General features: G+C 32.8%; 1 protein-coding gene across 1 annotated transcript; it reads right to left on the bottom strand.

Moving 5' to 3' along the window:
• Nucleotides 1-25636, bottom strand: LOC139519708 (uncharacterized). The gene is made up of 3 exons (XM_071311936.1): nt 25270-25636; nt 4434-4667; nt 1-841 (listed from the first exon to the last, which is right to left on the bottom strand). Exons 1-3 carry the CDS (start codon nt 25580-25582, stop codon nt 135-137), a joined length of 1254 nt encoding a protein of 417 aa, XP_071168037.1. The 5' UTR covers nt 25583-25636; the 3' UTR covers nt 1-134.
• Between the last annotated feature and the right edge of the window lie 92 nt (nt 25637-25728).

The raw sequence follows: 25728 nt of genomic DNA on the forward strand, positions 1-25728 counted from the left end.
TTATTCAGTGATACATGCAGGCTTACTAACTTCATGTATCTGGTCAATGATGTCACAAAGAATCCTTTTCCAGTGAACGACATATCTCGATATTTATAGATCACAACAACGATAGTGTAAACTGAGCCTTTGCTTTATCTTTGAAAATTTGCTTTCTTTCTAAACTCTTTTAGTATTTCAAAAGTTTTTTCAATGTTGATATAGTAATCTGTATCTCCAGAACTTGTTGTCGGTTTCTGTGCCGAAATAAACTCAGATTCAACCTCATTTTCATACTCATTTAGGACACCTAGTTCAATTAGGCATTTTCTGAAACCAGATGTCTTATAATCCTCATCTAAAGAATCAACTGTTAACGTTTCAAAGTTTAATGCCATCCATAGAGAAATTATAGTGTCATAATTAATTTTTCCTTTCTGGAAAAAAAGCAAAGGCTTGCTCTGTGCGAGTAAAATATCCTTACTTACATTGTAAAAATTGATAAACAAACAATGGGCCGTAACAAAAAACGAAGGTATGAGATGATCCTCTAATTGTTTGTTTTGTTTGACAGCAACAAAAGCATTCACAATTGTTTGAGTTATGGTTTCCATGTACTCTTTTTCAGAAAAAAGTTGATGAACTGCTTTATCCTGTATATATGATGGTTCCACTTCTGTTAAACTATTTGAATCAAAGAGTTCGTCAACATCCTGCTCAAGTCTTGCCTTTTTCAAAACAGGTTCACCTTGTCTTTCTTCTATATTTTCTATCCGATCAGATGCCACCGTTACAACATTTCTGCATTTTCTATTGTTTTTTACTACTATATCTGCTCTTCCATGCCACAATCTTGTGCATCCTGTAATAAAAAAAACATAACTGATACATGTATAACATTGAAGTGTCACGAATAACCAAACTATTAAGAAATCAAAATGGTGAAAACACTTACCCTGGAATATAACAACAGCTACTTTTGTAGGGTGTCTTCCTCGAATGCCAACATTTTATAAGTTACCTATTCCTGGAACGCCAACAAAAATATTTCAATAGATGTTTATATAAGAACAATAGTTGTTTTCATAACTATTTAATTATATGGTTTTATAAGAACAATAGTTGCTTTCATAACTATTTAATTATATGGTTTTATAAGAACAATAGTTGTTTTCACAACTATTTACTGTAAATGGTTTTATAAGTATCTAGATCTAAATAATAATTAGAAAACTTGATAAAATTGCAACATTTTATTACTTTTCGATGAGAAAAAAGTAGATTTAGGGGTTAAAATTATCATGAATTTTCATAAAAATTATTAAGAAATAAAAACTTTTTTTTTACTTAAAAAAAAAACATATTTTAGGACTTTTATTAACATAAGACATATATCTAAAAAATGAAAGAAATTCTAGCTAAATACAATTATTTCAAACTAAAAAGGATATTAAAGATTTATTTAAATCTATATCATTTTTAATATTTTATTAGTCAAATGACTACTTACTATATGAACCTCTTACAATTAGTCAACTTTACACTTGTAACAGACTCTTAAATGTGAAAATTGCTTGTATAAAATATTCAACAATAATTATCAGATCACATGAAGATTTTGTAGCTACATGTATGTGTCATATGGATGCATGCAAAACTTTTTGGGGAAAAGGGGGAGGGTATAATGTGTAGATACCTTAAGAAGTTCATTTATCTAAAGAAATGAAATAAAATTAAATGAATGCATAATCATCGATTTGTCAAATGGAACCGATTGAGGTCCATCCAAGCCACTTCAGAGGTAAAAGGACAACAATGTCTCCTATTGGTTTATCAGAGAGAAAAAAAAGTCTAAAAAACAAGGTAAAACATTAAGAATAATATATGTAACTTGTAAACTACATGTAAAAACAAAATATTAGATACAACATTGAAGCCCCATCAGAGAGTCGTTTTGTGGCTGATACATGATTAAATTTAACATTTTAAGACTGATGAATTTTTTTATTTATACAAACACTCTCAACTTGAATCTCAAATAAGCTCACAACTGGCAGCAAAAATGGACAATTCTAAAGTACACCAATTAATCGAAACTCAAAATATATATTAAATATGGAGCCTTTAATTTCTGAACAAAGATCAAATATAAGTTAATTATAGTACTGCTACCATATATTTATAGATTATCGTTGATCATCTCAACCTGTTTGCGTTTCTTGCTTGAGCCAGTACGGCAAAAGTGAGAAAAGCAATCAAGTTGAGATGACCAAAGATAATTGGTTCATTGCTATTTTACCTATGACGATGTTCCCTATTTGATGTCAGTTTCATTGACAACGCCACCAGCCCCTTAATTTCTAGCGGGATTTTTTCACAAATCACCATGATCACTGGACCCAAATCATGCCAATGAGAAAGGAAACTATCAGTCAGCAAGATCAAAGGAAAATTTCATAAAAAAGCCATAAACATATGCATGTAATTATTATGATTAGTTTCCTCTCTAAACCTGGTCCTAAACGAAAAAATATACTTCACAATTTTAATTAAATTTTTCACATAATTAATAAAACTTCCAATAAAGTTTAAACCTTCACATAGACCTTTTTGCTTATAACTTAATACTGACTTTTAACTCATGAGTATTTTTTTTTTACTATTCACCTACATTGTGGTTTACACTCTGGTACGTATACATTGTACTTCAGGTCAATTAAGACCTACTAAAACAAACTAATAGTTGGTGCATTTTGGAGGACAAATGATTGTTTTCTGATAATTTTGTCATGTATATAAAACATAATATTATAAAACTGTCCATTTTCCAAAAAATTTCACCTGTATTGTAAGCTTGATTTTACTACTTTTTCATCTTAAGTAGCTCTTACTTGACCCAGTTCCATAATCGGTAACCTTTCCAAAAAGTATCTACTCCGGAGTCAAAGTCGGTATATAAATATCTAATTGTAGCTGTCAATAAAAACATGGTTTTCTGGTGGGACCTGATCTTAGTTACTTTACAACGTGTGGAAACCTTCCTTATATATGTACATGTCAAAGTAAACAAATTATCATAATAATTAAAACTGACTACAAGAAATTGTATATGTACATGTATTGTAAGCTGATGTAGTCAGGAATCTGATACATGTACATATATGTATATCAGTGGTTGTCCTTTAATGGTGTTGTTCATAAGTATTTTTTGTTTCTCATTTTAATATAGATTAAACCATTGGTTTTCCTGTTTGAATGGTTTTACACTAGTCATTTTGGGGGCTCTTTATAGCTTGCTGTTTGATGTGAGCCAAGGTTCTGTTTTGAAGGATGTTCTTTGATGTATTATGCTTTTCTTTTACAAAATTGAGAGTTGTCTCATTGTCACTCATACATCATCTTTTTATATTTATGACATATAATTAGACAATATACGTAGTGTCTTGAAATATGAAATTTATTTGTATGAGGCTTAGAAACGGGGGAAATGCGAGGTTCTACCAAGCATTTCCCCTGTTTCGTGCCGAATACAAATAAATTTCATATTTCAAGACACTATACGTATATTGTTTTTATACTGAAATCGATAACAAATTAAAAATTTAAAAAAAATATGTAACAAATATTGTTAAAAAAAAAGTGTTTGGAATTTCCCTCTTGGGGTACCATTTTGGGGTATTCCCTATGACCGTAGAACAGGCGGTAGGACATTGACATTTTAAAGAATTAGAAAGGGAAAATCAACTTAATTAATAACATTTAATGAACATGGTATATAATTTACCAATTTGAAGACATAACAAGTTTAAATTCATAAAAGTATGACCATTGTTAGTACACGTTGTCATGGTTGTGATGTGACGTTGTTGATGAAATACAGTAGTTCCGGTAATTGAGGTCATTGACGTATAAAGCTAAGGTTTATACGTCTAGCTTTATCTGTATAGTAAAATAGCTGATTGCAGTATAATAATGTAATACTCTGTATTAGTTTTCTAAATCGTCTTATGTCTATTTAATTATATGGCATTTTATTTTCCCAATATTTGGCCAAAAAAATGCTGAGAAGTTTGATTAAAAAAAACCAAACTGATCCACTTATCTGCTGTTAATCATGTTGTCTAAAATAAATGACTCCAAGTCAATAAATTAATTCTTAAATAATTACGGAGATAAGCAATAACTGTTGACTGTTTTAATATCGTCCTTACTGATAACAATGGAAGAGTCTGCTGTTAGGATTGGTCATTCTATTTAAGATTTAATCTAGTTTTATCCAAGTTTGGTATAGAGTTGCCCAAATACAAATGTAAGTTCCATAGAATTTGTTTAATTGTTAATGAGGAATACATGTACATGTAGCTTTAGACAATGTTTTCCCAATATATTTTGTTTGTAGCTGCAAGTTTACAAGTTTAAATAGACAGTAGAAAACAGAGCTCTGCTAGACTTACCGAAATTTGTGTTGCCTGTATTAACACTTTCGATACAAAATGGACATTCAGGTTCTAGATTTTCATTCTTCATTGAAGATGTTTCACTTTTGTAGGCTAAACTATCAGCAATAACTTCACCTTCAAATAACAGAGGAGTGAAAAGATGTACTGCTAAAACAGCCTGAATATCTTCCTTTTTTAGTTTTTCTGATTTCATTGTCATTTCTTTCAGACATTCGTAGTGATGTGTTCCTGTAAAAGAAAAAAAGAAATATTACAACCTACATGTAGGTCTCAGGTCAAAAAGGATTATAAAGTTATCTACATGTACATGTACAAATGTATGTCCTCAGGATTCTGGATTGTTCATCTGGTATCCATCATGTTAAATATTCAGAGGAATTTTTTTTTTATTTCTTTGAGACATTAATGCCCCACCACTCTAGCTATCATTAAAGAAAATTTACAAACCATATACATGTTGGTGCCTGAGTCGCTTACCTGCATCTTAAACAATGGTCACTTTATAATAAAAATCATCATAAATATAAAAAAGAAGATGTGGTATGATTGCCAATGAGACAACTGTCCACAGAAACCAAAATGACACAGACATTAACAACTATAGGTTACTGTAAGGCCTTCAACAATGAACAAAGCCCATACCGCATAGTAAGCTATAAAAGTCCCTGATATGACAATGTAAAACAATTCAAATGAGAAAACTAACGGTCTTACATGTATTTATATAAAAAAATGAACGAAAAACAAATATGTAACACATAAAAAAAAAGACAACCATTGAATTACAGGCTCCTGACTTGGGACAGGCACATACATAAATAATGTGGCGGGTTATACGTTACATGTGTATACTCTATTAAGAATTAACTGAATATTTCAGTCATGTTGACATATTTGTAGATCTTGTGATGCTAATCATCAATTATTTACATGTAAAAGAGGGGCAAAAGATACCGAAGTGACAGTCAAACTCATAGATCGTAAATAAACTGCCAATGCCATGGCTAAAAATGAGAAAAGATCACTTGGCTTTTTGGCCAGGTGAGCTAAAAAAACTAGAGGCTCTCAAGAGCCGTGTTGCTCACCTTGGTCTACATTGTATGTGCATATTAAACAATGGACACAGATAAATTCATGACAAATTGTGTTTTGGTGATGGTGATGTGTTTGTAGATCTTACTTTACTGAACATTCTTGTTGCTTCAATTATCTATATCTATAATGAACTTTGCCCAGTAATTACAGAGGAAAATATTTTCTAAAAATAAATTTATGAAAATTGTTAAAAATTGACTATAAAGGGCGATAACTCCTTAAGGGGTCATTTGAAAATTTTGGTTATGTTGACTTAATTGTAGACCTTTCTTTGCTGAACATTATTGCTGTTTACAGTTCAAATCTATCTATAATAATATTCAAGATAATAACCAAAAACTGCAAAATTTTATTTAAAATTACTATTTTGGGGGCTGAAACCCAACAAGGGGTTGTCTGATTTGTCTTAAAGTTTCAGGGCAGATAAATCTTCATCTGATAAACAATTTTATCCCTTGACAGATTTGCTCTAAATGCTTCGGTTTCAGAGATATAAACCAAAATCTACAAGTCACCCCTATGTACTATTTTTAGCCATGGCGGCCATCTTGGTTGGTTCCCCAGGTCACGCCACACATTTTTTAAACCAGATACCCCAATGATGATTGTGGCCATGTTTATCTCTATCCATAATGATATTCAAGATAATAACTAAAAGCTGCAAAATTTTCCTTAAAATTACTAATTTAGTGGCAGCAACCCAACAACAGGTTGTCTGATTTGTCTGAACATTAGTGGCAAGGTTTCGGTGCAAAATATAGTTGACATGCATTTTGTGTCCGGACACATGGACACAACGATAAATTACAAATATTAAATATAGTAATTCAGTTTATCATAGATGCTTGATTTAATATAAATGACCAAATGACAAATGACACAATTGAAATTTCAATCAGATTCAATTTTCTTAAATAAATAAATTATACTGCAAATCTCTGTTTGCATTGTGTTTAGGCACCGGACACATCCATATAGAACACCAATGGCTATACTAATATTTAATATTTAAATCATGCCTGGATAAAGGTGTGCTATATTCAAGATATAGAGTGGATTAATCGTCAATATAATACAATATTATACCCTTATATGAAGTATGAAAAGGGACAAACTTGCGTTGACCAAATTCTTGCAACTTTTACTGTAATGAACTTAAAATACGCAATGCGCAGGCGCACGTACAATCTATTTATCCAGGGTACAGGGGAACCACTTGAAGGTGTAGAGCCGACTTTTAAATTGGTCCTCATGACTATTGATAATAAAATCAAATGGCAATGCAACTATTTCAAAGTAAGAATCTATACTATTAAACGAGAAGACCTCATTTTTGGTGTCGCTTCTCTTCTTTCCACAATAAATTAATCAACACGACTCTGTGTCCTATATGTACAGTGCATAGTCGCATTTGTCATCCATTCATATGATTATTCAGATTGAGTTATTTTGGGAGAAAAACGAGAAAAAATGCATCCGGATATTGTCCCGTCATTGGACGAAATTTTAAGTCAGATTATACTTCCGGTTTGCGTTTTTCTGTATACTTTGAACAAACAAATAGTACGAATAAAGTGTATTTTAATTCTGTTCAGAGTTTATTAAATGGAGAGGGTCTGTAAACTATGTCAATTGACCACCATGGATCGATTACTAAACTAAGAATTGAAATAAATACACTTTATTTATATAGTAATATACAGATAAGCGCTAAAAGTATTACCTTTTCTGAAATTCTCCTTTCATTAAATATTTTACAAAATTCATTGATAACAAAAAAAAAGATGTGGTATGATTGCCATGTTGAGACAACTCTCCACAAGAGACCAAAATGACACAGAAATTTACGACTATAGGTCACCGTACGGCCTTCAACAACGAGCAAAGCCCATACCGCATACTCAGCTTTAAAAGGCCCCGAAATGACGATGTAAAAAAATTCATACGAGAAAACTAGCGGCCTTATTTATGTACAAAATGTACAAAAAAAGGAACGAAAAACAAATATGTAACACACAAACAAACGACAACCACTGAACTACAGGCTCCTTACTTAAATGTTCATAACATACTAAATGTATGTTCATATTGAAATTGATAGAAAACCAAAAATTGGGAATTTTGGAAATGAAGAGGAGGAGGTATAAAACTTCTAACAACACTTTACATACTTTTAACACCGCTCTGAATGCCCGCGATTGCGCGGGTGTGTTCTAGTATATATTATATTCCTAGACAATTATCAGATATCTATGCGTATTAGACGTTTCACACTCGCCTGGCGTTAATGTTCATAATTATAGCGAAAAAATGGGGGAAATAAAATATTTATAGCAGTATATGTAGTATAACACTAAATGATATAAAATATTTTAGTATAACACTATTTCATACTACTAAAAATATTTTATTTCCTCCTTTCTTTCCGCTATATTAAAGAAATTGTCAGGCGGCTGTTGCATATCTGTCAACTGACCTGTATCCTGTGGGTGTTTCACAATTCCGAAGGTTACCCGTGATACCCGCTAGTCGTTAAATAACCCAGGAATTCCGAAAATGATCCGTTTTCATTATGATTCCTAAGCCATCAGACTGATTTCATAAGTAATTTTCCTTTGAAATACGGCGGCAAATTCGTAATTCTAGCTACCATGAACAGGAAGGGCCGTTTAACTATAGCTGTGAGTGCTGTCAAATTAACTGTCCATTAAATGTATGGCTTCACTTGACAGCTTTGGTGTCAAACACACTAATTACCTTAGCGTTAGGTCGTAAATAAATTGTGTATTTCAAATATAAAAAGAATATGTGGTATGCGGATTGCCAATTCCGACCGTGCATGCGAGGACTGTATAGCCAGTCAAGCCGTCGTTAACCACTTCCATTTGTTGGATTGCCAATGAGACAATTCTCCACAAGAGACCAAATGACACATAAATTAGGTTACCGTACGGTCTTTAACAATGAGTAAAGCCCATACCGCATAGTCAGCTATAAAAGGCCCCGAAATGACAATTCAAAACATAGATGTAAAAACAATACAAACGAGAAAAATAATATAACGGCCTAGTGTATGTACGAAAGTGGTTTACAACAATTTGAATTACTTCCTCTTTTTGTCACCTTTCAAAACAAACTCCTTGAATTTACGTTTATATAATTTGTAAAATAGACTAAACGAATTGAAAACAAATTGAATTTAAAATACATATTACTTTTCATTATTTTTCTACCTTAGTACAATTGCAGCGTGTAGAACACCACATGCTGGATGTCGGCTATGCTTGACATGGGGTGGCGGTTTCGAGCGGAGAAAAACGATCCCGGCAAGTTCAAGTACCAACATTTTTTTTTTGAGAGTTGTTAGTACCAAATAATATATTGTACGGAAGGAACCGAACCGTAATCTGTTTCCTGCAAGCAATAGTAGACGTTTCCAGTGGCCTGTTTTCTCAATGACCTCTCCCTAGTTCTTCAAATGCAAGTTTCAGGATGAAATAATTCTTTTGACGATATTTTCATGTATAATTTACTTAGAAATGAAGTCCAATCATGGAATTTAACCAAATGCCAGCTTAAGGATGTATTCTTCTGACATTTCAGTCTCGTTCAGTCTCACTGAAATCTCGTTCTAGAATTATTTCCAAAACATGTGATATAAGTGAAAAATAGCAATGAATTTGATAATTATCATATAATCAAACTTAACTCTGTGAAAGAATTGTGTATTTCTAATAAGTAGTTTTTGAGTAATGAAATTTTCAAATTTTATTACGAATCAAGTTAGTCTTTTTTAGTGAAATTTTGAGAAAAATGGTAGAGGGGTACAAAAAAATAATTTACCAGAAACATAAACATTCCATATAACTTTTTCTTTTCAAATTTCATAGATATGTATTTTTTTAATCATTTATAACAAGAGAGTTGAAAAAATATGCATTTTGTTCTTTAAAGAGAGAAAAATCAAAAATTTACAAAATTGTCAATATGGAAAATTTGACATGAAAAAGCATCAAAGTCTGATAAAACTTTCTTACATTAACACCTATCTATAGTTTTTGTGAGTTGAATTTACTCAGATTGGTCCCCTTCATCTTTATTGAGAGTATGAAAAAAAGTTTAATTGTGGAACTGTGATTTTTTTCACGATAGTAGCCCAAAAATGGGTAAAAACTGATTAAAAATGGAAAAATCTTCAAAATTGCGTACTTTCAGAGGGCTGTAGCAAAAAAAGAAGCGCACCACCATATGATTTTTTCTTCACCAATTTGTTCGGGTGGGGGACAGAAGGATTTCATATATGAATATAGTTGCCTTGTAAGAGCTGAAAAATAGGCATGATTAGCGTTAGATTGAAATGAATAATAATGTCCTCCCTTCCCTTCCTCATCCTTCATTTATAAATTCAAACTGACCACCAGGGAATAGCCCAATAGTGTTGAAAGTAGCTACTCGACGAATTCTCAATCTCTTCTCGAGTGACTTGCTTCTCGGTCCTTACTCGATTGTTTTTGACATGTCAAAAACTCTCGGGTAGATAGTCAGATCGATGACGAGTAGGGTAGACTTACCCGAACATCCTTGTCGATTGATTCAGACCAGTCTCCCGATCACGTAATTTGTCTTGATCGGGCTTAATCGAGTTGATCTGATCGGCAGTGTGAACCTAGCTTTAGTCTAAACGACGCCATGTTTTTTATGTGCCTCTGCCGTCTTAATAACCTATCAAAAAAGAAGAGATAAAAGAGAGCCAGAAGATCTTCCAAATGCAAAAAAAAAACAGAAATAGACTTCTTCTGGCTCACTTCCGAAGAACAAAAAAAAAAAAAAAAACGCGACCCATGAATATGTTTTCAAAAACGCCTTGCCCCTATATATTTCCCCAAAAAATGGCATTATCAAATATATAAATAAAAAATAGATAAGGGGCGGGACCAAACCTATAGAAAACATAATGAAGAAATGATGAAATATACAGAATAAGTTAATTGATTTTTGGTTGCCTTGTGTCCAGTGGCAAATATAGCACGTATGTTTAGGACAAATATAATAGAGATCAAAGGATAAAGAATAGAGTGAAATGGTTAAAACTAAAAGATATAGAATTATAGAATTATAGAAACGATCTTCGATCTGAAACCCTCTCCTCACACACACACACACCATAACCAGTACTGCCAATACTCGCATATATACATCTCTATACAAATATCTAAATTTGAACATATTATAGATAGAATTAAATATGAAGTTCATGCCTCATACAGTGAAGTCCTATGTCATAGAACTATTGTAACATGAGTTAGTAACTGGTTCCAATTTATCCTGAAGTGTCTGTATTAAAGAACTAGTTCCGGAGTATATTTAGCTTATGTCTCTACTTGTCACGGGGTCTCTGGTTCTCCTGTTGTAATTAGGTGATTTTTTTTCTTCATGTAGTGAAAAAAAGAGGTGGCTTAGTTCAAATAATTATAACTTCCTGGAAGGCTTTTTATTCTTTTTTCATGTTTGCCCTCCTGCAACGTCTCTGAGGATCAAGAAAAGTAAAAAATAATATACATGTAGCACAAAAGAACGTCATGATAACATGTATCTGGACTTAGAAGGGGGGAAAGTGGGGGGGGGGGGGGGGGGGGGGGGCAGCTATGTATATTTTTTTTATTTCAATTAGTAGACTGTAGGGGAGTTTCTTCAGAAAAGGTATTTATTGGAGATTTTTTTGCAATGCACGCAGGCATCTGTTTCTTTCCATGAACATGTTGTGTACTGGTCACTCGCATTTTTTGCTCTACCTGGCCGTTATTGGCATTAATTGCCAGTGCACGAACTCGCACGAACACCAAATTTAGTTAGAGGGGCGATATTCTGACGCGTTTTTTTTTTTTCTTGGTCACTCAAGTTTAGAAAGAAAGGGGAGAAAATCCAATCACAAACGCTGTTGCAAATTTGACCTTAAGGCGTCAAAAATTTTCCCATGATGCAATTATTGATCATTATTGCATATAAATAAAAAAAACTATTATACCAATTGAATAGAAAATATTGCATTCAAATGACATTTCATAAAATGGAATAAAAAATATTGCATTTGAATGAAAATTGTACCATTTGAATGAAAAATTATACCATTTGAATGAAAAATTATACAATTTGAATGAAAAAATATAACATTCAAATGAAAAAATATTGCATTTAAATATAAAATATTGCATTTAAATGAGAAATATCGAATTTTTGCAACCAATACCATGCCATATTAAACGGAGTGTCTATTCATCCGGCTAGCCGGACGAATAGTTTAAAATCTCTATTCGTCCGGCCATCTGTTTGCGGATGCACAAATGTTCAATATCAATAAAGTATCATGTGACGCGGAAAGTGTCCCGGATGAGGTGTCGGATAACACACGCGCGTATGCAAGTGACATTTTGAGAATTGGAGATCGTAATTTATATTTAAAGATGTTCTAGAGAAAACTAGAGAGAATGTGATTGCTTTAAACAAATGTCTATAGGAGTGATTCCAGAACAATAGCGTATACATGTTAACTGTGAGGAATATATAAGCCTTAATTGAATTAAAGTGAAATTGATGATTTACCCCATTTACCTTATGGAGGCAAAACGCATTCGGGAAAAATACTATATCAAACTTGCTTGGATGCATTGTATTTTCAAGTTATACTACAACGGAGATCTATGACCATTCTGATATGCCTAGACTGGGAATAAGACACCAGGGTTGGGGGATCCCCCCTTTTTTCTGTTGTATCTAATATACATTTTTTTCTAAAACAAATCTTATCTAAAACACAATGCTACTTTTGGGGACAGGTTACACGTGCCTACCATTTCTCTAATTTCCTATGAATTAAAAATCGCCGAACAATTTAGTAAATAAGTGAAGAATTGTGCATAATCATATGAGGACCTTACTTTAACCAAACTCCACAGAAACAATAAACTATTTATATTACAGGAAATATTAATTCATAGGCAGAACAACAAAAGAGAGAATCCCCCCCCCCCCCCAAGTACCCAAAAAAATGGATGGATGGATGGCCATCTTTTTCTAGACAGTCAAATAAGAATGATAACCGTTAAAAAATATTTTGTACAGAGTCAAAATATTATCATAAATTTGATCGTATGATCTATATTAAATAAAGACATTGCATATTGATACACAAAACTATGACTAGAATCAATACAAATATTGGAATACAAAAGATCATGCACATTAAACCACTAAAGCCCTATTCCTCAGAAAATATATGCGCACATAGAATATTAGAATTAAAAAAAGTCTGAAACTTATTTCTTTTTTTTCAGAATGACTTCTTTTTCATAAAAAGATGTTAGACAATACAATTGAAAACAACTTGTGCTTTATTTAAAACCTTCAAAACAGTTATATCTACATCATTATATTTTGGGCCGGAAAAATAGCGAAAAACCGTAAAAAATGCTATTTGTCCGGCTTGCCGGATGAATAGACATTTTTGACTATTTGTCCGGCTAGCCGGACGAATATAGCCACTGCCTACTTTAAATAGTGATTAAAAGAAACCAATATATTCACAATGTAGTATAGAAGTTAATAGTAAAGATAACTTCTTGTTCAAGATAGAAAAATCCGTTATATTGTAGTTGTATTCCTAACCTATCATATGCATTTATAGTTATTCTTCTGTGTATTTTGTGTAATAAAAAAAGTAATGTTATAAATATAATAAATTGCAATGGTTAATAAACACGAATTTGTTGCTGAAGTGGTCTGGTGATATACGTGGAAATAATATGCTACAGTCATGTGCAGATGGAACACATGAAACTTCATTCCAAACACGACCCTGATTCCATACTTTACCAGAGACCAGCAAAAAATTAAGTAGAACAAACAAGCAAACGAAATTCAAAGGATAAAAAAAAATCAAGAAATAAGAGTAGAAAATACGCTATTACATAGAAGTAAAGAATATAACACAGAAATACAAAATAAACACGGTAGTAACAACAAACACAGAACATTTTGAAATACTTCAAACATGTTATACAAGCGAAATATTAGGTTTCGATTATAACCGGGTTAAGGTTGAGCGAACGGGAATTTCTTTCACAGTAATAATCAAGATTCAGATTCAGATCCAATATTTTATTAAAGTCTCACTACTTGCAATACATAAATATACAGTACATACAGAGTATATACACACTATAAAACAGACAATACACAAATATAAATTACAAGTACCATTCTATTAAGAATTATGAGAGACTATAAAACAATTTCTATATAAAACTAGTTAAAATACATACGATTATTAAAATAATTTCATTTTAAGAATATAAAAAGGTATTTCTTCTACTTAAAATATCAAAGCAGGTTTTGGCAACCATATCATAACAATTAATGTTTTTAAATAAATAAACAAATTTATCATCATCAGACAAATCATTAAAATCTACATTATATTTCATAGCTTCGCTATATAAACAAAAGCGCAAATCTGCATATAAAGGACATGATAGTATTACATGTTTTTCGTCTTCTATGTTATCATTACACATAAAACGCACTCTTTCGTCTACATTTTTATTTTCATACCGCCCTGTTTCAATTCTCAACGGAGCTACTCCGCATCTAAATTTAGCAAAAGCACTTCTATATCTATAAGATAATTTTTTAGATAAATATAATTCACTTCCATAACTGTCTTTAAACAATTTATAAGTCCGCAATTTTTTACCAACATCTTGTGTTAATATTCTATTTTGCCAGTTTTCTATATACTTATCAAGTAAAAATTCTTCTATCTGCATAATATTTTGTTTACACAGTACATTATTTAAATCAGTATACAAATCTAAATTACTTTCTTTAAACTTAGACATAATCCTAAAACACCAATTTCTTCTTTTATTAAGAGCATTTCTATAACACCATTTAAATATTCTATAATTTAATCTATCTGTGCACATTATGTTACACCTAGCCCAGTGTCGAAAAACACAAGTCCACTGCTTAACACTTGGAGGTCTCCAGCCCATATCCCCTTGAATTGCATCGTTTGGGGTATATTTACCCACACCCATAAAAGACCTGATAGCTCTGTTCTGGACAGCATTTATACATGAAAAATCTCTGGTGCCCCAAATGGCTGCACCATAACTTATTACTGGCCAGACCAGGCTATCAAATAATTTAGTAAATGTACTGTACTGGAAACCTCCATGGGCCTTACTCTTTACAATAATCAAACGTAATGCCCTGTTCGCTGATTTGGCTACAGCTTTAGCCATTACATCATAATTTAAAAATTCAGTTAATAGTAAACCCAGATATTGATAGCATTGTACAATACATATCTGCTTATCATTAAATAAAAACAATGTTGTTGTCTGCTGTACAGAAGGATTTCTAAAATGTACAATTTTAGTTTTCTCGTGAATCAATTACACAGGTGACAAGCAATTGATTGAGGCGCGTGTCGATAAAACAATAAATAACTTTCTAATTTCAAAAGATATGATTATAAAATTTGAAATTATGTAATTTTTCAAAGCCTACTTCTATATGCAATGTCCTTTGTGACAGTTGACTTGTAACATTCCATCAGGTCCTTGGTGCACATTTTTGTTCTAAGTGCACTAGGGAGATCCTTAGTGGTATTTCTTCGGACCCTGTAAATTTTATTTAGTTATTTATTTTTAAAGAAATCCATTAAACTATACATTTTTGTCCAGTTATAAATACATTTCTTGAAATATTGAAATTCTGAAATAGTACTTAGCTCTTATCTTTACGAAGAAAGATCTATTCCCCTATTAAAATTACAAAGAGAATTCCTCATCAAATTTTGTTTTTTATCGTAATCGTAGGACGACGACTTATATAAAAATCAGTCGTTTTCGAGACATTTTTTTTACTTTAAGAAGCTTGATGCATTCGGACTTAGTTTAACAGCTAGGCCTTGAATGAATTTAGATTAAAGGAGTAGGTTCAGTAAGACCCCTTTTTGGCCCCAAAATATAGCAGTTTTACAAAATTGTTAAAATGTAACTTTTTAATTATTTATTGGATAGTAGAATGCTTCTGCTACATAAATATGGGCTGTTTTTGACAATACAATGCACATATATCCGGTACTAGCACCATTAAGTCATGCTAAATTACTGAAATCTTCACAATTCTAGCATTTTAGTTAAATTTTAGACGGTTTTCGTGTAAAACGAAAGTGGCCGCATTCGTGTTCATCCTTAATATCAGGGTTGGCAAAACCCCGGTTTTTATGAGTATTGCCCAGCCCAGTGGGAAATACTGGGAAAACCCGGGTTTTAATTGGTTTTAATGGGTAATACTGGGCAATACTGGGTAATATAAAATACTGGCCTGAATTTTAAAGAGGATTCAGTGATCAAACTCAATTGCAATACATTTAAGATATTTATAAACACATTTTGATTTATAAATTAGTTTACTTGTTTGAGAGTGATAATACAAGTGTATATACATTTGAAAAAGTACTATTCTTGCAACTATGAGACAAGTAAACATGTAGGCACTCATTACACAAATATTAATGGAAAAGGCCTGATCTGTCTTTATCAATAATTCTCTTCTGAAAGTCTATTAAATCACCCTCTCGTCTAAATTGATCAAACTGTTAAAATAAATTCATTATAATTTTTCATTTTTTTTATTAATTTTGCATTCAACTTGACATTTACTAAATCGATCTTCTAATAACTTCATTTTTTTTTTATATAAGTTTGAATTTTTCAGTATTAATTAATTATTTTGAAATTTAGCTTAATCTTATCTTTCATTAATTTGTTTGAAATCAGTGATAAAAGAATTATACGTTTTATGATTTGAAAGTGACTTATAGACCCAATGGGTCGGGTGTATATTATTGTGTATGTAATATATGGGTACTTTACTGAAATGTGATTACACATGTCAGTATAATAAACATTTACTTACTTACTTACTTACTTACTAAATTCAAAGAATTCATTTTTTAAATGTATATCACTAATTAATAAGTAATTATTCAGATTAGGACATTCATATGTTTATATAACAATATTCAGCCTTTTCATTTCTATAATAAGGGCTAATGACTTGACCCTGTAGGGTGTTTATTTAGCAATATGATTGCATAGACATTTAAATTTATAATTCAAATAAACACTGCTATAAAATAAAATGCATTTTTTTTTTTATAGTTTGGATAGTTGAAACAATACACGGAAATTAACAAGGTATTAATAATCCTAAAATATTCAAATTTTGTATTCTGCCTACATAGAAGTAGTGGACAAAAGAATGAAATTGAATTTTCAATCTTCTAGAAACATGACTCTCAATGGTTATCTGTATAAAATGTATATATTTAGCTATAATATTATGAAACTACAGCAAGACTTTACTATTTTGTGTTGAAATAAGCTTAAAAAGTCTTTTTGCCAAGAATTACCCAGTATTAACCATTTCTGGGAGTATTGCCCAGCCCGGGAAAACCCGGGATTTCCAGCCTGGGTAATACTTTGCCAACCCTGCTTAATATTGAAATATAAGTTGTATTTGATGATAATACATAACATATATATAGGTTGAGGATGAACACGGATGCGGCCACTTTCATTTTTTACCAAAAACCATCTGAAAAGTGACATTTTTTGGCATATTTGGTAGATTTTTCATATTTGAGCTTGAATCGGATCGTTTTTAATGACTATATCTGTAGAAATCTTTCACATTAACTAATCAGTTCAAATAAAATAGACACTTTAGTGTTTAAAAAGTGGTCGAAATCTTTCGTCAGATGAACCTGAAATTTGAGGACAAAATCGGTCCTTACCGGACTTACATGTACTCCTTTTGAAAAACGAATTCATCTGCGTTTTCCATTCAGTTTCTGTCATTCATCGTATGTGGGTACTGATTTATCAATTATCAAAATTAAAGTTTTTGTAATCATTTTCGTAACACACTCCGTGCGTGCAATACCACTGTGTCTAAACCACACCGGCAGAATTTGATCGGACTCGATGGTATCTAACATCCGGCACAATGACGGAACATCAATAGACAGAAGAAAGATAGGTTTCTCCTTATTTTCTTAATTTTTTAATGATATCGAAGAATATATATACATAAACAACTATTTTCTATTGTGATATGCAATATTTTCTACAACCGTTCTATATTAACGGAGAAATAAGTAAAAATGCATGTCAAAATGACGAATTGAGTGAACCTTGCCTCGAAATTGTTTAATTTCTCTTTAAATTGTTCACATTGTACGGAAAGAAAGGTACGGGAAGATAGATACTGACACAGAGATTGCAAAACTAGTCATTATGAGCATCTCAATACTGGTATTTATGTGTATGGAACGAAAGAAATAGGTCATGTCAAATAAAAATACACCGGTTTCGTCATTGTTGTTTACTACACAACACCCGGTTTCGTCTATATATATCACCCGGTTTTTTATATTTTTTTAAAACCAACAATTAATGAAAAGCAACGTTAACACGGATCTGAACATTGTCTTTCGAAAGAAATTAAATATATATGTATTATAAAGTAAACTTGGCGTGTTTACATTTATTTACATAGGTAATTATAGTACTACACATTTTCCTAATGAAAGTCGTATCCGTTATTTCACTGATCTTCAAACTAATTTTAAATGAAATATAAATACTCAATAGCAAACACTGATATCTAATTATTTTTTTAACATTAACATTATGATATTTTTTTTATATAGGTTTTGAGATACATCGCAGTATGTGACCCCTTTTTTTTTCTTTTTTTTTAACAAAGAAAACCTTATTAACGCTTAAAAAACAAAATTTAAAACATCACCATAAAGTATGCAGAAGTTAAGATTTATATTACTAAGAAGTGTGTAAAGTTTGATGCAATAATGATAAATCATTTTGAGATATGGCGCGACATGTTAACAAAAAACACACTCCTGTTTTACTTACAAAGTTCTGTAACTCAAAAAGATTTAATTTGATTTTCACTAAAAGGTTTACAAATCGTTTGACCATTTCAAGAAATAACTTTGTTAAGTTTCATGAAAACTAGATAAGCTCAAGTTACGGTGAGACATGTTTACGCTGGACATAAAGATAGACGGATAGCTAGACGGACGGACCGAATGACTGATAGATGGAGGAACGGACGGATGGAAGGACGGACGGACAGACGGGTGTATACAATAATACGTCCTGTCAAAATTGGGACAGGCGTGTAAAAACGCAAAGAAATGAAAAAAAAATCGTAATTAAAGGTCAATAAGTTTTATTAGGATATCGGCCAAGTCGATTTATTTGTATATTTGTCTGCCTTATCATTTTCCTATATAACTTTTATATATATTTGAGAAAAATGTATAGAAATCGATAAAAAAAAAACTTGATATTCGGCATTTATTATAATAAACATAATCCAACTCACATAATCCGATTTCCCGGGTGTCCCTGTTTTCTCATTTCTTACAATATTTTAATTCGGTATACACTTTATAAGATAAGTGGCGAATCTAGATGACGTATAGGTTGCACGCCCCGACCCCACCTTCGGTTGCCAAAACTATATTGATTCCTGTATTTAACGATTTTGTAAAGCAAAAAATAATCAAAATATTGTTCGACTCGCTACGCTCGGCGGTTTGTAAAGGTTGTTCGAAATACGCCCACTTTGAAATAAACTGAATCCGTCTGTCCGTATATATTGTCAAAATATATTGACCAACGTCAGTGTACGATCATCATAACACAATGGCGACAGTACAGACTCGGTTTTTTTAATAATGTTAACAAAATAATTATTATTGAATTTTATCGATGACCTGAGACTATTATACTAATTTGTACATAGCAGTATAGTTACAATTAGTGATAAATAAATTTTATTTTAATGCATGGTAGTTGTAATCCTACATTCATTTTCTATGTCGAATATGCATGCATATACATTTGTCTTATTATCAACGTTTATCCTTAAGAAGATTTATTTTTAACGATGGTAGAAAAGATTACATACATGGAATGATTAGATTACTTATAAAGGTGTCCATTCTTTTGTGCGAGAAAATCACATATCAATTGTGTGTTTCGATTTTTAAGACCGTAAACTTTAATTTCAAGTTTAAACATGTTCAACATATTTTCCCATAACTCATATAGAAAACGCATATTTAGAGAGCTTTAATCTCAATATGCTGTTAAAAAAGTTCGGAATGCAAAGTAAAATTAAAATATTTGTGTTCTATAAGAGTAGGAATTTGCTTATTATTTATTTGAATCTGAGACTCATATAAATAATAAGCCGCTGTCGGGTGAACGAACTTGTTTTCGAACGACCCACACAACTCATTTTGAACGCTGAAGTTAAATAATCAATTATAATGTAATGCGATTATGATTTTTTTTATTTGACCAAACCGGGTTATGCATTTTGAAATCTACGACGAAACCGGGTTGTATACATTGACGAAACCGGCCAGTTCCATTTTGACATGACCCATTTCTTTCGTTCCATACAAAGAGTTACAATTATTGAGATGCTCATAATAACTAAATTTGCAATCTCCGTGTCAATATCTATCTTCCCGTACCTTTCTTTCCGTACAATGTGAACAATTTAAAGAGAAATTAAACAATTTCGAGGCAAGGTTCACTCAATTCGTCATTTTGACGTGCATTTTTACTTATTTTTCCATTAATATAGAACGGTTGTAGAAAATATTGCATATCACAATAGAAAATAGTTGTATGTGTATTTATATTCTTCGATATCATAAAAAAAATAAGAAAATAAGGAGAAACCTAGCTTTCTTCTGTCTATTAATGTTCCGTCATTGTGCCGGATGTTAGATACCATCGAGTCCGAACAAATTTTGCCGGTGTGGTTTAGACACAGTGAATACGATACGAAAAATGTCTACATCACAGTGGGTAAGGTTGTCCTGCAAGAAATCTTTCTGTACTGGTGATTTGGTTCTGACTGGTTCTGGTTAATATGTAAAAAAAAGACGATAATGATGACTTTTGACGTTTTCTCGCATAATAAATGGAAGGAAACAGTAGAGTTTGTTTTATTTTGTTTCTAATGGGTTTATAGGCCACCAGTTTAAAAATGTGACCTTGTAAACTGTTTCGGTAAAAGTAACACAAAAGTGCTCTAGAAAATGTTGAACATAAAAAATAAATTAAAAATGCCCCTGGAGACCGCTTTCTTTACCCAAAGTCACACGACAAAAATGTTTGGTGAAAAACCTGCACAATCTATTAAAATTGTGCATTTTCTCAATTTAGAAATGACTGACATTATTCTGGTGTGTCCTGATGGTAAACGAAAAAAGTCACGAGGGAAAAAAGTCATAAAATACATAGGAAAAAAAGTCACAGGTAAAACAGTCACAATATAATTTGTTTGGGTAAAATTCAACTGCAGTTTTTGTATGCATAGAACAAAATCTTGATATAAGTGAATACAATCAATTATCTTAAGTGGTAAATTCATTTGCCGTTTTAACAAACAGGGAAAGCTTATTGTTTCTTTTTATTTATTAATGAGACCAAGTTGTATTTAATTGTCATGCCTTTCCTAACAAAAGAGGAAGTGAAAGGTCTACAAATAGTGAAATGTGCCACAAGAAGCCACTAACTAATATCAACAGTCAAATAGCACTGTGTCCAGCTGTGTCCACCTGTAGCCAGCAAATTTTATAAGTTTTATATGGAAATTACGTTGTGTCCACTTGTGTCCGCCCGTGTCCCCTCATTTTTAGAAGTTTTATATAGAAATAGCACTGTGTCCAGCTGTGTCCACCTGTAGCCAGCAAATCTTATAAGTTTTATATAGAAATTGCGTTGTGTCCACTTGTGTCCGCCTGTGTCCCCTCATTTCTAGAAGTTTTATATAGAAATAGCACTGTGTCCAGCTGTGTCCACCTGTAGCCAGCAAATTTTATAAGTTTTATATAGAAATTGCGTTGTGTCCGCCTGTATCCCCTCATTTCTAGAAGTTTTATATAGAAATAATGTTGTGTCTAGCTGTGTCCACCTGTAGCCAGCATATTTTATAAGTTCTATATAGAAATTACGTTGTGTCCACTTGTGTCCGCCTGTGTCCCCTCATTTCTAGAAGTTTTATATAGAAATAGCACTGTGTCCAGCTGTGTCAACCTGTAGCCAACATATTTTATAAATTTTATATAGAAATTGCGTTGTGTCCACTTGTGTCCGCCTGTATCCCCTCATTTCTAGAAGTTTTATATAGAAATAATGTTGTGTCCAGCTGTGTCCACCTGTAGCCAGCATATTTTATAAGTTTTATATAGAAATTACGTTGTGTCCACTTGTGTCCGCCTGTATCCGCTCATTTCTAGAAGTTTTATATAGAAATAGCACTGTGTCCAGCTGTGTCCACCTGTAGCCAACATTTTTTATAAGTTTTATATAGAAATTACGTTGTGTCCACTTGTGTCCGCCTGTGTCCCCTCATTTTTAGAAGTTTTATATAGAAATAGCACTGTGTCCAGCTGTGTCCACCTGTAGCCAGCAAATTTTATAAGTTTTATATAGAAATTGCGTTGTGTCCACTTGTGTCCGCCTATGTCCCCTCATTTCTCGAAGTTTTATATAGAAATAGCACTGTGTCCAGCTGTGTCCACCTGTAGCCAGCAAATTTTATAAGTTTTATATAGAAATTGCGTTGTGTCCACTTGTGTCCGCCTGTATCCCCTCATTTCTAGAAGTTTTATATAGAAATAATGTTGTGTCCAGCTGTGTCCACCTGTAGCCAGCATATTTTATAAGTTTTATATAGAAATTGCGTTGTGTCCACTTGTGTCCGCCTGTGTCCCCTCATTTCTAGAAGTTTTATATAGAAATAGCACTGTGTCCAGCTGTGTCCAACTGTAGCCAGCATTTTTTATAAGTTTTATATAGAAATTGCGTTGTGTCCGCCTGTGTCCCCTCATTTTTAGAAGTTTTATATAGAAATACCGTTGTGTCCAGCTGTGTCCACCTGTAGCCAGCAGATTTCATAAGTTTTATATAGAAATTACGTTGTGTCCACTTGTGTCCGCCTGTATCCCCTCATTTCTAAAATTTTTATATAGAAATAGCACTGTGTCCAGCTGTGTCCACCTGTAGCCAACATTTTTTATAAGTTTTATATAGAAATTGCGTTGTGTCCACTTGTGTCCGCCTGTGTCCCCTCATTTCTAGAAGTTTTATATAGAAATAGCACTGTGTCCAGCTGTGTCCACCTGTAGCCAGCAAATTTTATAAGTTTTATAAAGAAATTACGTTACTTGTGTCCGCCTGTGTCCCATCATTTCTAGAAGTTTTATATAGAAATAGGACTGTGTCCAGCTGTGTCCACCTGTAGCCAGCATATTTTATAAGTTTTATATAGAAATTGCGTTGTGTCCACTTGTGTCCGCCTGTGTCCCCTCATTTCTAGAAGTTTTATATAGAAATAGGACTGTGTCCAGCTGTGTCCACCTGTAGCCAGCATTTTTTATAAGTTTTATATAGAAATTACGTTGTGTCCACTTGTGTCCGCCTGTGTCCCCTCATTTCTAGAAGTTTTATATAGAAATAGGACTGTGTCCAGCTGTGTCCCCCTGTAGCCAGCATATTTTATAAGTTTTATATAGAAATTGCGTTGTGTCCACTTGTGTCCGCCTGTGTCCTCTCATTTTCAGAAGTTTTATATAGAAATAACGTTGTGTCCAGCTGTGTCCGTCTGTAGCCAGCAGTTTTCAGAAGTTTTATATAGAAGTTACGTTGTGTCCACTTGTGTCCGCCTGTGTCCCCTCATTTCTAGAAGTTTTATATAGAAATAGCACTGTGTCCAGCTGTGTCCACCTGTAGCCAGCAAATTTTATAAGTTTTATATAGAAATTGCGTTGTGTCCACTTGTGTCCGCCTGTGTCCCCTCATTTCTAGAAGTTTTATATAGAAATAGGACTGTGTCTAACTGTGTCCACCTGTAGCCAGCATATTTTATAAGTTTTATATAGAAATTGCATTGTGTCCACTTGTGTCCGCCTGTGTCCCCTCATTTCTAGAAGTTTTATATAGAAATAGCACTGTGTCCAGCTGTGTCCACCTGTAGCCAGCATTTTTATAAGTTTTATATAGAAATTGCGTTGTGTCCGCCTGTGTCCCCTCATTTTTAGAAGTTTTATATAGAAATACCGTTGTGTCCAGCTGTGTCCACCTGTAGCCAGCAGATTTCATAAGCTTTATATAGAAATTACGTTGTGTCCACTTGTGTCCGCCTGTATCCCCTCATTTCTAAAATTTTTATATAGAAATAGCACTGTGTCCAGCTGTGTCCACCTGTAGCCAGCAAATTTTATAAGTTTTATATAGAAATTGCGTTGTGTCCACTTGTGTCCGCCTGTATCCCCTCATTTCTAGTAGTTTAATATAGAAATAATGTTGTGTCCAGCTGTGTCCACCTGTAGCCAGCATATTTTATAAGTTTTATATAGAAATTACGTTGTGTCCACTTGTGTCCGCCTGTGTCCCCTCATTTCTAGAAGTTTTATATAGAAATAGGACTGTGTCCAGCTGTGTCCACCTGTAGCCAGCAATTTTTATAAGTTTTATATAGAAATTATGTTGTGTCCACTTGTGTCCGCCTGTGTCCCCTCATTTCTAGAAGTTTTATATAGAAATAGGACTGTGTCCAGCTGTGTCCACCTGTGGCCAGCATTTTTTATAAGTTTTATATAGAAATTACGTTGTGTCCACTTGTGTCCGCCTGTGTCCCCTCATTTCTAGAAGTTTTATATAGAAATAGGACTGTGTCCAGCTGTGTCCCCCTGTAGCCAGCATATTTTATAAGTTTTATATAGAAATTGCGTTGTGTCCACTTGTGTCCGCCTGTGTGCCCTCATTTCTAGAAGTTTTATATAGAAATAGGACTGTGTCCAGCTGTGTCCGTCTGTAGCCAGCAGTTTTCATAAGTTTTATATAGAAGTTACGTTGTGTCCACTTGTGTCCGCCTGTATCCCCTCATTTCTAGAAGTTTTATATAGAAATAGCACTGTGTCCAGCTGTGTATACCTGTAGCCAGCAGATTTTTAAGTTTTAAATAGAAATAACGTTGTGTCCAGCTGTGTCCGCCTAAATCACAAGTTTTATATAACACTGGGCTACTGTAACGACTATAATCATGATAATAGACATTGATTGTTTATCTGTTTATATAGTTATATATATGCGTGTCCATGTATCCCCGGACACAAAATGCATGCTAACTATATTTTGCACCGAAAATAGGACATATCTATGTCTGAAAATTTCAGGCTAGATAGATCTTGACCTTATAAACAATTTTACATGATTTCAGAGTTATAAGCCAAAATCTACATTTTACCCCTACATTGTATGTTCTATTTTAGCCATGGTGGCCATTTTGGTTGGTTGGCCGGGTCACTCCACACATTTTTTAAAATAGATACCCCAATCATGATTGTGGTTAAGATTGGTTAAATTTGGCCCAGTAGTTTCAGAGGAGAAGATTTTTGTAAAAGTTAACGACAATGGACGATGACGCCGGACGCAAAGTGATGAGCAAAGCTCACTTGGCCCTTCAATCTGAGACATTTTTACATGGCCTATATTCAACTTACAAATGAATTGAATTTTAATTGGATCTAACAGTCTAACACTACATGTACCTTCATCCACAGCCTTCAAAAACTCTTCAAGACATCGAATAGTCTTTTGTTTGAAAATTTCAACACTATCTTTTATCTGTGTTTCTACTAGTAAATCGATGAATGCTCTTCTAAACAATTCACAAATAGACCTTCCGACAACTTTGGGTTCTTTGTTATTGGCAAAGTCTACCCATGTGTCTGTTGAAAAATTGTGAAACTCATGTGCGTTGCAGCCCTGAATATCTAAGTACACGAATGCTGTCGACCACAAATTACTTTTAAGATCTCTTAAGAAATCATTTTCAATGAATCTTTGCAACGACTTTGCCATCACCTTTCGTTTGTTTTTGTTTTTGCTTGGGGAAGACAAGTAACGGGGATAGAAATTAATGCCATATGTACATTTACATTCATGTATGTACTGTTAGACTACTCCATTATTCGGAGCACCGTAAAGAGCAGAAAATGTACATTGGT

Source organism: Mytilus edulis, chromosome 4 (genome assembly GCF_963676685.1).
Source record: "Mytilus edulis chromosome 4, xbMytEdul2.2, whole genome shotgun sequence".
NCBI classification, from domain to species: Eukaryota; Metazoa; Mollusca; class Bivalvia; order Mytilida; family Mytilidae; genus Mytilus; species Mytilus edulis.

Coding starts and splice junctions, on each gene's coding strand:
- LOC139519708 (XM_071311936.1), bottom strand. CDS start 25,582: ATGGCAAAGTCGTTGCAAAGATTCATTGAAAATGATTTCTTAAGAGAT. Junction 4,668..25,269: donor TTTGAAGGCTGTGGATGAAG/GTACATGTAGTG, acceptor TTTCTTTTACAG/GAACACATCACTACGAATGT. Junction 842..4,433: donor TACAGGCAACACAAATTTCG/GTAAGTCTAGCA, acceptor TTTTTATTACAG/GATGCACAAGATTGTGGCAT.